A 15,560-nucleotide genomic window follows, 5' to 3' on the forward strand; every position below is an offset into this window, starting at 1 on the left:
CTAAGATTATTTGCGAGTGGCTCTTTCCTTTACACTATTGGAGATGTGGAGAACTTGATGGAAAGTGCTGTCTGTCGTGTCATTCGGAGTTTACCTGGCGCTTTTAGGTTTAAAAAACAGTTTTTTTTTTTTTTTGTGGCATTTCCAAGCCACTTAAGACCCAATTTTGTAAAGCAGTTTTTTTAAAGCAGGTTTTTTTTAGGCTATCATCATTTTTTATGAAGATCATGCAATCATGACCATGCCGATTACAGTATATGTCACTCAGGCTTCACTAACGTGATTGGTACCATAGACTATAGGCTGACCATAGGCTGCCATCAAGGCCTCAATGAAGGGGATTATGTGAACAGATAGGGGGTTCACAATGTAAATGTGCAGCCCAGTTACTATTGTGATTCTTAATATTCCAGATTAGTAATATTATATCAAATTAAAAAAGGCAGCTGACTAAAATCTTCCATATCACAAATGTGAAAGCAAAATGGCCAGGATCTGTGCATGATCTGTGCATGATTCACATTTATGCACATTATTTGAAAGTGGCAAGGAAAGTTCCACAATTAAATATCAAGCTCACTGTATTACATACACTTATGCTGATCCTAACAGAACTGCATTTTTCATAGGTGATTATGACATGTTCCTGCCTGCAGACAGGTGTTTTATGACCCCATTCCCTGACCCAAACCAGTTACAATGCAGCTCTTGCCAGGACAAGGGCACACAATGAAATTAACTTTGGCTAACTAAAGGGAAGATTTCAGTGTCTGAAAAGTCTGAGGGTTGCACACCTGACAGGGCCTGGGACACTGTTGCATGTGTCATATTACACAACATTGCCAAAAAAAAAAAAAAAACCCCACTTTTCATTAAATGTTTAATAAAAGACAAATATACTTAGTTCCTTGAGTTTTATTTCAATTGTTCTTTGTAAAGAAAAGCCAGTGGTCAAGTGCCTGCAACAAGAGATATTAGACACATGCCTCATGCAACAAATAAAAAGGAAAAGTTGGCTATATACACTGCCCACCTGTAGGCCTATGTCTCCTCTGTCTGTGCAGACTCTTCTGTAGGCCTGTTCTGCCCTTCAGGCATTTAAGTTTAATTTTTATGCTTTTAATTTGGTATACTTTCAGTTTCATGCAGACTCTTATTTTGACGTTTGTTAACTGAGCTAAAACAGGAAGTAGGAAACCGCATTAGAAACGCGATAGAAACGGCAGACTGGTTAAAAATGCAGACAGTCATTTTGTCAGAGAAAATTCATCTTGCCCGTTGATTCCCCAGCAGAAGCATCGCTTGTATGTATATAATCTTTGTTCTGACTAAGATAACTTTTAAGCATTTGATTTTGTGCTGTAAAAGTAATGTTCATGAAAGCTAAGTGGCTTAGCTAATTTCAGTATTTTGCTGTTTGTTTTCTAGTTTCACTCTCTCATTTCTCATCACTCATCTCATATGTATGGATTCAGTACAATGTGAAGAAAATAAATCTGCATACAAGGAATTTTGGATTTCTTCATGTTCATGAATAGAGAGAGTTTAGCTCACTGTTTAGTTGGAGTTGTTACACCTCAGCGAGAACAGTACAGTGAAAAAGCGCAATCCGGCTGGAGTTTTCAACATCTTGAGAAGCAAGTAGATAAGCAAGATAAGTAAAATGGAATCTGAAAGGACTGACAATGCATCTGCGCGCACAAGAAAATCAAGGAGCTCTCACTCATCGGCATCGAGTGCAGCGGTAAGGGCGCGCGCTAAAGCAGAGGCGGCGAAGGCACGAGCAGCATTTGCTGAGAAAGAAGCAGAGCTGAAGGTACAAAGGGCAGAGAAGGAAGCAGAGCTACAATTAGGCAAAGCAAAGCTGGAAGCCGAACTAGGCGCACTGGAACTTCAAAGAGAGGCAGCCGCAGCTATTGCCCAAGCTGAGGCATTAGAAGCAGCCGAACTAGATCTAGAAGGTTCAATCAAGACCGATGTATCTTCTCAAGCAAATTTACAAAATGAAATTGTAACACGCACTAATGAATATGTTGAAGCACAAGCTGAACACAACGTACCACAAACTCAACCATCTGCCAATGCAACATTACCTGATGCAACATGGTCAGAAGGGAGCTACGTCACATGGAATCCTCCAGCAGAACGCAACTTACAGTTAGTGGATGGGCAAGAAGAGGTTGAAACCCATAACAGACCATCTGAGTATAACACAGCGGTGACAAAGCCATTTTTCAGCAACCATGCTAAATTCAGGGATGTAACCCACATCAGCACACCACTTAATGGAGGTCATGCAGGTCTGGTAAGATATGATGGACATCATACAGCACCCATTAGAGACGGTGGACTTCACACAACACCTGATAGAGACCACGGACACCCTACAAAACCCAAGACAACACATCATCCTCACAAATCACCACTTAAAGCAACAGCGCCATCATACGTGCCTGTGTATGCTTCATCCAACCCAAGCGTGACACCTGAAACAGAACACCTGGCACGATACCTGGCTCGTCGTGATTTAGTGAGTACAAGTCTCTACCGATTCGATGATAAACCTGAAAATTATTTAGCATGGCAGTCATCATTTAGCAATGCTACTACAGGCTTAGGACTCACCTCTACTGAAATGTTAGATTTGCTGATTAAATGGCTCGGACCAGAGTCTGTGAAACACATCAAAAGGATTCGCTCTGTGCATGTCGGGAACCCAGATGTAGCACTTAAAAAGGCCTGGGATCGCCTCCAAGAGTGCTACGCTGCGCCTGAAGTAATGGAGAAGTCTCTTTTTAAGAGATTGGATGAATTCCCAAGAATATCAACCAAAGATTATGGGAAGCTGAGAGACTTAGGCGATCTTCTTATGGAAATACAGGGTGCCAGAGAAGAAGGTTACCTCGCAGGATTGGCCTACCTGGATACCGCCAGAGGCATTGGGCCCATCGTGGAGAAACTCCCTCACGGGCTACAGGAGAAATGGCTCTCAGTTGGCTCAAAATTTAAAGAAGATAACAAAGGCTACTTCCCCCCATTTGATTACTTTGCCGATTTCATCTGCGACGAAGCACGCCGGAGGAATGATCCCAGTTTCATGCTTCTATACGCCAGCAACAACGGACTGAAGTCAGACAAGGTAGTCTCAAATAATCATGGAAGAAAAATGTCCGTTTACAAGACAGACATCTCTTCAGGTAAAGACCCACCTGCGAACTCACCTGAGAGAAAGCCCGGTGGGCCAGAGAAAAACTCCCCCATTCACAACAAACCACATTCTCTAAGGAAATGCAGAGTATTTAGAGGGAAGACTCTTGAAGAAAGAAAGCGCATTCTCAAGGAGAATGGAATTTGTTTCAAGTGCTGCATATCAGCAAGTCATCTTGCAAGAGACTGTAAAGCAGCAGTAAAGTGCCTGGAGTGCTACAGTGAACGACATCATGCTGCTATGCATCCAGGTCCACCACCTCAAGTCTACAGAAGGCCTACACCCCCACCAGATAATGGCGGGGAGGAAGAGGAACATGTTAGCGACAGCACAGCCATCTCCTCACACTGCACCCAGGTATGTGGTCCAGATCGTACAGCAAGATCCTGCTCGAAGATCTGTCTGGTACGAATATACCCTCAAGGTCAACGTGAAAAGGCAAAAAACATGTACGTTATTTTGGATGATCAAAGTAACCTTCACTGGTGCGTTCAGATTTCTTCGAGCTTTTCAACATCAAGGGCCAACCATTCCCTAACACATTGAAGACCTGTGCCGGATTGGTTGAGACGTCAGGCAGAAAGGCAGAGGGTTTCCAGGTCGAATCGCTTGATAGGCAGACTAGCCTATTGCTACCACCGCTAATTGAGTGTAATGACATTCTCATTGATCGCTCTGAAATACCGACGCCTGATGCAGCCCGTCACCATCCTCACTTACGAAGAGTAGCAGCACACATACCAGAACTCGACCCCAAGGCGGAAATCCTCCTTTTGCTAGGCAGAGACATTGTGAGAGTCCATAAAGTCCGACAGCAAGTGAGCGGACCTCACAACGCCCCCTTTGCACAAAGACTGGATTTGGGATGGGTCTTGGTAGGAGACGTGTGCCTAGGAAATGCACACAAACCAGCTGTAAGTGCAATGAAGACAAGTGTGCTAGAGAATGGCCGACCCTCTATTCTCAGACCATGTAAAGGCTTCATGAAGCTGAATGAAGATGTGTCCAATGGCAAGGAGCAGAAGAACAAACCACACAAGGCATCGTTGGAGGCCCTTGGACTACATGTCTTCAGTGAGACTGAGTCCGACAACAAACCCGCCCAGTCCATGGAGGACACAATCTTTTTGGAAATCATGGACCAAGAAATGTATAGAGACACGTCAAACAACTGGGTCGCTCCTCTACCCTTTAGAGTTCCCCGTCAACGCTTGTCCAACAACCGCGAACAGGTGTTCACTCGCTTTGCCTCCCTGGAGAAAACGCTGCGGAGAAAAACTGAGATGAGAGACCAGTTTCTAGAATTCATGAAGAAAATATTTGACAACAGACATGCAGAAGTAGCTCCTCCACTGGAGGAGAATGAAGAGTGTTGGTACCTGCCTACTTTCGGAGTTTACCACCCGCAAAAGCCTGGAAGCATCCGCGTGGTGTTTGACTCCAGCGCAAAGTACTTCGGCACATCTCTAAATGGTGTTCTTCTGTCAGGCCCAGACCTCAATAACTCACTCATTGGGGTGCTGATCCGCTTCCGCAAGGAACAGGTAGCAGTGATCGCTGACATACAGCAGATGTTCCACTGCTTTCTTGTCCGCAGAGACCACAGGAACTACCTAAGGTTTTTGTGGTACAGAGACAATGACATGTCTAAGGACATTATCGACTACAGGATGAGGGTCCATGTTTTCGGCAACAGTCCGTCACCATCCGTTGCCATCTACGGACTAAGGAGAGCCATCCATGAAGGTGCACACAAATACGGAGAAGACACGGTCCAGTTTGTTGAACATCATTTTTACGTAGATGATGGGCTCATCAGTGTGCCAACTGAAGCTGAAGCCATCAGTCTGCTACAGAGAACACAGACCTCTCTCAGTGAATCGAATTTGAGGCTTCACAAGTTTGCCTCAAACAATGAAGCTGTTCTTCAGGCCTTTGCACCAGAGGACAGAGCAGTTCTGAAAGACCTTGACTTGAGTGGTGAAGTTACACCAGTGCAACGCAGTTTGGGACTGCTGTGGGAGACAACAACAGACACTTTCACATTCACAGTCTCAGAGCACAAGAAACCCTTCACTCGCAGGGGAGTTCTGTCAACGGTGAATAGTGTCTTCGATCCTTTAGGCATGGTCGCACCGGTGATTATTGAAGGCAAAAGTCTCTTGAGGGAACTCCGTGTCAACACATGCGACTGGGATGATCCTCTTCCAGAACAAAAGTTGAAGCAATGGGAAGCATGGCGTGAGTCACTCCATGACTTAAGTAAGCTGCATATCCCTCGTTCATACACAGCAACGTCACTTTCCAATGCTGTACACAAAGAGCTATGTGTGTTCTCCGACGCGTCCACAAAAGCCATTGGAGTTGTGGCATATCTCAGGACCATTCAAGCTGAGGGACAAGTCGAAGTAGGATTCATTCTAGGGAAGGCTAAGCTGGCACCACAGTCCGAACCTACCATTCCTCGGTTGGAATTGTGTGCCGCAGTATTAGCCGTGGAAGTCGCCGAACTTATCCAAGATGAACTGGACCTGAAGCTTGATGAGATCAAGTTCTATTGTGACAGCAAGGTTGTGCTTGGTTACATTTACAATCAGACAAAACGCTTCTACGTCTACGTTCACAATCGAGTCAGACGAATTCGTCAATCCACAAGGCCTAACCAATGGTTCTACGTCAACACAGAGGACAACCCGGCTGACCACGCATCCAGGTCAGTTCCTGCGTCCCAACTGACAAAGACTATGTGGTTCACTGGACCAGCCTTTTTACACAAACCAAATCCATCTGACACAGATACAAGCTGGATGTTTGAACTTGTCAACCCAGAATCAGACATGGAAATACGACCTGAAGTGAGTAGTTTTCTTACTCAGACTCAAAACCGAGGTCTTACCACCACGCGGTTTCAGCGGTTTTCATGTATGCACTCCCTCACCAGGGCTATTGCCCTACTCATCCACATAGCCAGTGCTTATAGACACAACAAGTCCAGTGAATGTAAGGGATGGCATCACTGCAACCTCCCACGTACTCCGGATGAGTTGTCTCAGGCGAGACACATCATCATCAGAGCAGCACAGGAAGGTGTTTATGCAAAAGAGCTCGCAGTTCTTGAGCTTGGACAAGCTGTAACCAAGGACAGTTCTCTTCACAAACTCAGACCTGTTCTTGAAGGTGATCTGATTTGTGTTGGTGGCAGATTAAAACACACTGACTTGAGCACTCAAGAAAAAAACCCCATCATCTTGCCCAAGACCAGCCAAGTTTCTCTGCTGTTGGTGCGACAATATCATGAAGAGGTAAAGCATCAAGGCCGCCACTTCACAGAAGGGGCCCTGAGAGCAGCGGGCTTCTGGATCATAGGTGGAAAACGGCTTATTGCCTCTGTCTTGCACAAATGTGTAGTGTGCCGGAAGTTACGCCGAAGAACAGAGGAACAACTTATGGCAGACTTGCCTCCAGAACGCTTGCACACATGTCCACCCTTCACTTATGTAGGAGTGGATGTGTTTGGACCATGGCAAATCGTCTCCAGGCGTACACGAGGTGGACAGGCCCAAAGTAAAAGGTGGGCAATGCTCTTCTGCTGTATGAGCTCCCGAGCCGTGCACATCGAGATCATTGACTCCCTAGACACGTCCAGTTGCATCAATGCATTGAGACGTTTCTTTGCCATACGGGGACCTGCAAAGCAGATAAGATCGGACTGCGGAACAAACTTTGTGGCAGCTGCAAAAGAACTGGGATTAAGCCGACAACAACCTGACTTCAAAGTGCAGAACTTCTTGAGTCAACAAGGGTGCTCATGGGTGTTTAATCCTCCTCATGCGTCCCATATGGGTGGATCATGGGAACGTATGATAGGCCTATCAAGACGGATCCTCGATGCAATCCTGCTTCAAGAGAACATCCAACTTACCCACGACGTCCTGTGCACACTCATGATGGAAGTGACTGCGATAATCAATGGCAGGCCTCTCATTCCAGTCTCCACTGACCCAGAGTCACCGTTCATATTGTCTCCTGCAATGATACTTACCCAGAAGGTTGGGGTTGCCCCACCGCTCGGAGACTTCACAGAAAAGGATCTTTTCAGTAGACAATGGAAACAAGTCCAAGCTCTCGCTGACAGATTCTGGCGTCGCTGGCGTCAGGAGTTCCTCCCCACCCTGCAAGTCCGCCAGAAATGGAGAGATTCTCAACGGGACCTGAAAGAAGGGGACATTGTGCTCCTGAAGGACAGTCAAGCTGCACGTAACACATGGCCTATGGCAAGGATCACAGCTGTCTTCCCTGGGAGAGACAGCAAAGTAAGGAAGGTGGAGCTCAGGACATCAGATCAAGGTTCTGCGAAGGTGTTCTTGAGACCAGTGTCAGAAGTAGTTCTTCTTCTGCCCAAAGACTGAAGATTCTGAGACATTTGATAGTTAATAGTGACCTTTAAGGTCAGACGGGGAGTGTTCTGCCCTTCAGGCATTTAAGTTTAATTTTTATGCTTTTAATTTGGTATACTTTCAGTTTCATGCAGACTCTTATTTTGACGTTTGTTAACTGAGCTAAAACAGGAAGTAGGAAACCGCATTAGAAACGCGATAGAAACGGCAGACTGGTTAAAAATGCAGACAGTCATTTTGTCAGAGAAAATTCATCTTGCCCGTTGATTCCCCAGCAGAAGCATCGCTTGTATGTATATAATCTTTGTTCTGACTAAGATAACTTTTAAGCATTTGATTTTGTGCTGTAAAAGTAATGTTCATGAAAGCTAAGTGGCTTAGCTAATTTCAGTATTTTGCTGTTTGTTTTCTAGTTTCACTCTCTCATTTCTCATCACTCATCTCATATGTATGGATTCAGTACAATGTGAAGAAAATAAATCTGCATACAAGGAATTTTGGATTTCTTCATGTTCATGAATAGAGAGAGTTTAGCTCACTGTTTAGTTGGAGTTGTTACACCTCAGCGAGAACAGTACAAGGCCTTTCTGTAGATGTGGAATCCTGCAACTTATATTCAGCCATAAAGCATACAAGTATAAATTAAGTAAAGTTATTTATGCACTTGCAGGTAGGCTAGTTCCTCCATATGACAGTTATCTGAGAGGGTTTATTCACTGTCCAGTGCAATGGAAACAAATGGACATTACAAAGTCTTATACTTTCTTTCCTTTGGAAAGTTAGAAAATGTCCACTTACTGCACATATTTCAGCCACCACTTTCTTGGGAACAATTACAATGAACTACACTCTGAAAAATGTGATCAATAACTCATGGCAAAATATTTTTACATTAACATAAGTTTATCAGTTTTCACTTTCACAAGTCAAAGCAATTCATCATTACTCAAGATTTAACAGTTGAAATGACTATGCGGCCTTAATTTAATGCAGCAAAAATTATTTTACACTGTAGGCTACTAAGATATATTCTTTTCTTTTTTTCTCAGCCTTTTTCTTGGTTGCTTTTATAAACAGACAACCATTTATTTAACAGTGCCTTTTATAGACTGTAATATAACTAAACATTACCATTATGTAGAATATTTTTGTACTTCACTTTTATTTGTTCCCATGTTCTAGTGTGGTGACTCTGACATTACAATGAACAAAGTAATTATGCAATTATTAAAATACAAGAATATAGGCTATTAAGTGATAAAAACATCTAACATGGCCACTTCTAACGGATTTAAATTGTCTGCTACTTTTTGCCAAACATTAAAATTCCGAATAAACTTCGACTATTAGTTCTTGCTCTGCTGAGGAGAAAAACTGAGCCCGCTCTTTGGCCACGCTGAACAGCCAATAGCAGCGTTGCTGATCAATGTTTCTACTATCGACACATATCCCCTTTTAAACTAGCGCATGAACGCGCAATTATCTCAGATAACTCAATCCAGCTATACTAATCATATCCGGCAAGTGTGTTTGAAGAACCTAATTAGCCAGATCATGATAAACACGATGATATCATCTTGGATGTGTAATTTGATCTCGGATGTTTTAAGCAACGTACGAAGAACAGGCCCCAGACAATGAGTGAAGATACTCGTTACAACTATACAACTATATGCGAGATAAACAAGGTAATTAGAACACAGCTGAAACAAAGGAACTAATAATGACGTGACCATAGTAACTAAAGAGAGGTGGGAAATCAAACAAAGGAAGGTATGACCTGAAGAAATACAAACTAAAAGTACTATCTAGACTTCGATCAAGGTGTTTTAGGCCAGTCTGGAGCAGTGTTCTCTGTTAGATAGCATACATCTCTTTGTGGGAGACTATGAGCTTTGTAAATTTGCAGATCTTATATTTACACACAGATACATTACACACTAAAGGAAAAGGGAAACATTAAAAAGCATCAAATGACCCCTTGATGCTGGTTGGCATTCACTGCTATTATATGGATGATTGCAAGCAGGGCTTTTTTTATTCTCCTTGTGTGGCTACCCACCATGGTGAGACAATGACTTAATTTCGATTTTAGGTTAAATCAAGTTTGTTTGTATGTGTGTGTGTGTGTGTGTGTGTGTGTATGGTGGGGGTGGTTTAGGTATACCCTACATTATCGGGACAAAATATAACCACAAAATTTCGGCAATATCCAAAATCCTTGTACTTGTGGGGATGTTTTATTCCCCATGAGGAAAACAGCTTATAAATCATACTAAGTGATTATTATTTGAAAATCTAAAAATGCAGAAAGCTTTCTGTGATGGTGTTATGGGATAGAATATACAGTTTATACATTATAAAAATCATTATGTCTATGGAATTTCCCTAATGAAAATCCAACAACTCTACTTTGTTGCATGTCAGTGGTGATTAAAAACATAAAAAAACATAAAAAAAAAAAAAAAAAAAAAAAAAAAAAAACCTCCACATATTATATTGTGATTGAATTTAAAGTTTCCACAGCTATCATTATAATAATTTATTTGGTCAAACTTCTTTTTAAAAATTGTATCCTTGTGTATAACTGACTGTTTAAAGCACAGCTTTTTCATGACAGCTGATGCTGCTTTTGATAAAGCCATAATTATGGCAATTAAGTAAGAATGAGGATAATACCTACTCCTCGGTGCCCTGTATTATATTGTTTTTCAGTCTTGGAAAGGGTTACAGCAATCAAACTATGTGGGAACATCAACGTTATTGCCTCAATGTGCTTTTGTAATTCTTGTTTTGTAAATAACATTGCCCATCAGTTTAACTGACCTTTAAAGATTTTTCAATATACAGGGTAACATAAGGGTTTGGTAAACACTGCACTTACTGTGTCTTTCATGTATCGCAGCTGAGCTCTTTGCTGTGTCTGCTGAGATAACTGGAGACATAAATGTTGATGTTTGGTAAAACTATAATTCCTTTGATGTGTTGTGTCTCACTTCTTTCAACATTTGTCCCGCACAGGTCATCAAGGCTGGGGTGGAGACCACCTGTAAGTGTCACGGAGTTTCAGGTTCGTGTACCGTGCAAACATGCTGGAGGCAGCTGGCGCCCTTTCATGAAATTGGTAAGCAGCTCAAACAGCGTTACGAGACTTCAGTCAAAGTGGCCAGCTCCACCAACGAGGCAACTGGGGAGGGGGAGATCTCCCAGACCCGATCCCAGGGGCAACAGCCCCCTCCAGGCCCTCGACCAGACCTCATTCCCCGCACCCCCGATCTTCTTCACATTGAGGACTCGCCGAATTTTTGCAGGCCTAGCAAATATTCAGCGGGCACCTTGGCCCGCAAATGCTACAAGGATAAGAACTGCGAGGCCATCTGCTGTGGCAGGGGGCACAACACTCAGAGCCGAGTGGTGACGAGACCGTGCCAGTGCCAGGTGCGCTGGTGCTGCTATGTTGAATGCAAACAGTGCACACAAAGAGAAGAGGTTTACACCTGTAAGGGGTAAAAACCATCACAATCATGCAGAATATCTTTCACCAGTCTAGGAACAGTGGAGAGAAATTAATGAGTGGAAGCCAAAAAGAAAGAAGAAGTGAAAAGTTTAGGTGGATTCCCTTGTCCTAGTTTGGGGAAAGGTCTCAAATGCATCAAATTAGTTTAAAAAAAGATGAAAGCACTTTTTGAGAGGTTTTGCAGGACGTTTTATTTTATTATTATTATTATTATTATTATTATTATATTTTTTTCTGTTTTCCATGTGGAGCAGTGTGAAAGCTGTGTAATATACCAAGCCTAAGGGAATGGTCTACAGTTTTAAGCGACACTTTGGAACTAAATTAAACATTTCACAGAGTAATTTGTCTGCCAAAATATCAATCAGCGGTAAAGTCCAGTCTTGGACAGACAATTATTGATCCAATGATTTGAATAATAGCTTGAAATGTCTCAAGCCGTATGTGTAAGAGTATGTGTTTCTATGTGACTTTATTCCAAATGATTTAATTTGGAGATGGAATTTGCAATGACAAAATGGTGTCAGATTTATTCTACATGCACATGTATTCTACACCCACACAATAGTGTGTATGCATATGTACATAGATAAAATTACATTATAATTCTATTATATACACCACTTATCTGAGTATGTTAAATAACCACTAACCACACAAATGTTTTATTGTTTGTGTGCTTGCATTTGTGTTGTATCTCTCTCTTTGACAAGGCCCTTAGGAAAGCAATACTTTTGATTTGTGTTTTTCTGTGGATATAATTTGTGGAACACCGCAAGGAATAGTTCTTGCAAGGAATGAAAATGATTTGCTTTTACTTTTTTTTACTTTTCTTTTGCTTGACAGTGGAAGTCTTTGCCAGTCTATTTAAGATTTAACTCTGCCTTAAATGAACTCTACAAATGACTGTTCAGGGAACAAGTGAAACCACTATGCACCATTCGATGGTAAAGAAATCCTGGAGATATCACAATGAGCATTAGTCTCCATGATTTAGGCTTCCGCTTGATGACAGATCTGTCCATCCTCATTTAAAGCTGCTGATTCAGTGCTGTAATCGTTGCAGCAGTGCTTTTCAGGACAATGCTAGTTAAATATGAAATATGCTATGGTTCATGGTCACTTAATGCTCTGTCAGTTTCACAGGCAACTGGAGGGAGCAAATAAAAGTTGAGAATAAACATGACAGCAAATATGGGCCACTAATCTGCATTGGAAAGAAAGAAATTTCCCCTTTTCTGCAATGCATTTCTAGGGGGAAATAATTAACCTCAGAGTTAATACATTTTCCAGCAGATATTGATTTTGGAAAATTATGGTGGACAGTTTTTAGATTCAAATGCCCATGCTTGTTAATCAATCAGTGGTTCTTCTAAAATGACTGTTTCATTGAATCTATTCACAATTGTTGAGAGGCTGAACACAACATTTTTTTTAATATATGGATGAAGTAGTCCATATATTGTAAAATAGAACAATGAAATTCCATATTTTTGAAAATTATTTAACATAACAGCTGGCATGGAGAATACCGCTGTGTGACCAAATGACAAGATCTAAGTTTCTGATCAGACTTTTAATAATTTAAAACACAGAATTTTGACAATATATGACTTTGTATCCATATCACCAAACTCTGTTGAGATCCACTCAGTGTAAATAAATTATATAGAAACAAAGATATGACAAAATATATAAATGAATTATATATGCTCTTTATTTTTTTAGTTTAGTGTGAATGAACTACTGAGTGAGAGACCGACAATAAGTAAAAAAATAAAATAAAAAAACGCACTGAAGCTTGGAAAATCTTTTATTTATTATTTTTTTTTTAAGTTGTAAATAGCTATGGTTATAATCCTGTGGCATACAGACAAAAGTGAGGCACATGCATACCCCTTACATGCATTTGGACAAAAGTTTCCAGAATACTGATGTTTAGATCTGTCTAACTTGATGTTTTAAGTTAAATTAAATTCAGACTCAAACTGTTTTTCCCCAAAACTTTGTATGAAGTGCCAAGTTCAGTGCTTTGTAAATAAATGTTATGCTGTTACGAAATTATCCTCAGAAAGCACACCTATGTCGCTATGATCTCTGTGAAAGTATATGTCATCTGGAAAGCACTGTATTTTATTTTAAATCTTATTTGTGTCAAATCTTTAAAAGTAGCGAATATACTTTTTGTTATTTTTTGAACAAATGTTGCGAAAACATAAGGTGGATGATTCAACTAGTAATGTTTTTGTGATACATTGAAGATAAGCAAATTCTCAACTAAAAATGACATCCACATAAATATGAAAAAGTCAAACATGACAGCACTACAAAAAAATCGTTGTATTATTATTGTGTCCTGTATCCCAGTAAAAATATCAAAACATCCATTAAACAAGATACATTTACTTGTGCAAATTTGCATACGATCTAAAGTAAAAATGTTTATATATATGCCTGCCAAAAATGCTGATATTCCATACTGATAGTAATAAAAATAATTCAGAGAATAATTTGATGCAAAATTTAAATAGAAACACAAGGGTGTACGAGTACATAGGAAATATTTCTGTCTGAGAAGGGATTCATTTTTGGTAACACTTTGCTTAAAGCCTTTATGTATAATGCATTATAAAAGCATTTTTAAATCTGAAATGAATTTGTATACACCTTATAATGCATTGTATGGTCTCATGAATAATTGTAACCACAGTTATAATACATTATAATACATGACAAACAACCAATTTCAAATGTAACAAGGAATCTGCAAATATTATAATGCATTTTTACTTTGGTTTCAGATATTTATGAAAAGATATAATGCATTATACCGTACATTATGCATTCCTTTAAATGCATTATACATAAAGGCCTGTTACCAATTTTTTATTTCATTTAAAGTAATGAGCTGAATTCCAAGTAGTTGATGGGGAGACATGCAAATTAAAGAATGCTTGGAAACACAAACACCTTAGCACACTACAACCATAATGGCTATATCTAGTCTTTCATGGTGTCTGCTCACAGCAGAGTTGAACAGAAAACAGCAAAGACAAACAAATGAGATGCAATTCTCCTCAGATGCCTGTTCACATCACAGCTCAATAAGTATTTTGACAAACAATGTAGATATCATATATAGTTGCATTTTTGGCATGCTGCATGTTCTCAGTAATCAGTAAAGGCTTTTTTTTAGATTTTCATTTTCTTTCTGTTTTTGTTGTTGTTGTCTTGGTTCCTTAATCTTACTTTCCAATGCAACCTGTATAAAATGTATTTGGTAGGGGGAAAAGGACACAGAGACAATATATAACTTATTTTTTAAATGTTTTATGAGCATGTGTTATTTGTACATTTTGTAAAGTTCTAGATGATTTTCTATATATTTTTTCTTCCATTTGGCCTACAACTGGGTATTTGCTTTTTGGGGTTGAGGTATAATGTTTTTTTCCCCTCTCAGTGTAATTGTTCCTGATGGTCAAAGATAAAGAGAAATGCCAACACTCTATATTTTAATTCTGCTCTTATGTCTGAAATGCAACTTTTCCTTATTTCATTATAAGGAATACATACCAAAGAGTAAGAATATTAGCATGTAACCAATACTAAACTTCAACACCCACAGTAAGAATATATATATATATATATATATATATATATATATATATATATATATATATATATATATATATATATATATATATATATATCCCAGTTAGCTGTAGCAATCTTTCTTTGTAGCAAAATGGTAATACTGAACAATTTTATAGTACTATATTGATTATTGAATCAAATAAACATAACGTTAAGAACCAGCAAGTGAGTTCATTGTTTAGACTTACATTCATTAAAAGTGGATCACAGACACTTAGAATTTGACCAATGTTATTTTTTTCTCTCTCTTAAATTCTAATGGCCTGGTCACTATTCTGATTTTTGTCTGGGTTTGTGCAATGCTGCAACTGTTAAAATGCATTCTTTTTCTTTTAAGGGCAGAGATTTTTCAGTAGTTTGTCTTTGTCCACTTTTTCTTGTCTTATGGTAAACTATTTTCCTCTAAATTATTTTCCTCTACCTCATGTGTATAGCTTGTAGGTATAAACTGATCATGAATGACTGGTAAGAATGTATTTAAGTTATTTAACATCTTTGTATAACAAAGGCAAGAAAATCTGAAATAATAAAAGATTTTTTAAAGAATGCTGAGATTCTGTGTTTCTGATTTTATAGGACTTAAGATGTGGGGATTTTATTTATCTGAAAATTGTTGATCAGAAATGACTTATCTGATGAATGAAAAATCTGATGAATGAAAAATGAAATCATCTTTAAAATAAAGAAATGAGTCCAAATGTAAAGAAAAAAAGAAAGAATTAAAGCTGCAAGCATCATTGATCACACCTTGGTGCATGTTAGGGGAGTGTATCACAGTGTAAAA

General features: G+C 39.7%; 1 protein-coding gene across 2 annotated transcripts in view; it reads left to right on the plus strand.

Moving 5' to 3' along the window:
• Positions 1-14,739, plus strand: part of wnt9a (wingless-type MMTV integration site family, member 9A) — a 65,760-nt gene extending 51,021 nt beyond the window's left edge. For both annotated transcript variants that reach the window (XM_079875254.1, XM_079875255.1), the window contains one exon: positions 10,627-14,739. In XM_079875254.1, coding sequence (XP_079731380.1) covers positions 10,627-11,115 — 489 coding nt within the window. In that variant the 3' untranslated portion in view covers positions 11,116-14,739. The remainder of the gene's footprint in view (positions 1-10,626) is intronic.
• Positions 14,740-15,560: the final 821 nt, after the last annotated feature.

Source organism: Squalius cephalus (assembly GCF_949319135.1).
Source record: "Squalius cephalus genome assembly, chromosome: 7".
Lineage (NCBI taxonomy): Eukaryota > Metazoa > Chordata > Actinopteri > Cypriniformes > Leuciscidae > Squalius > Squalius cephalus.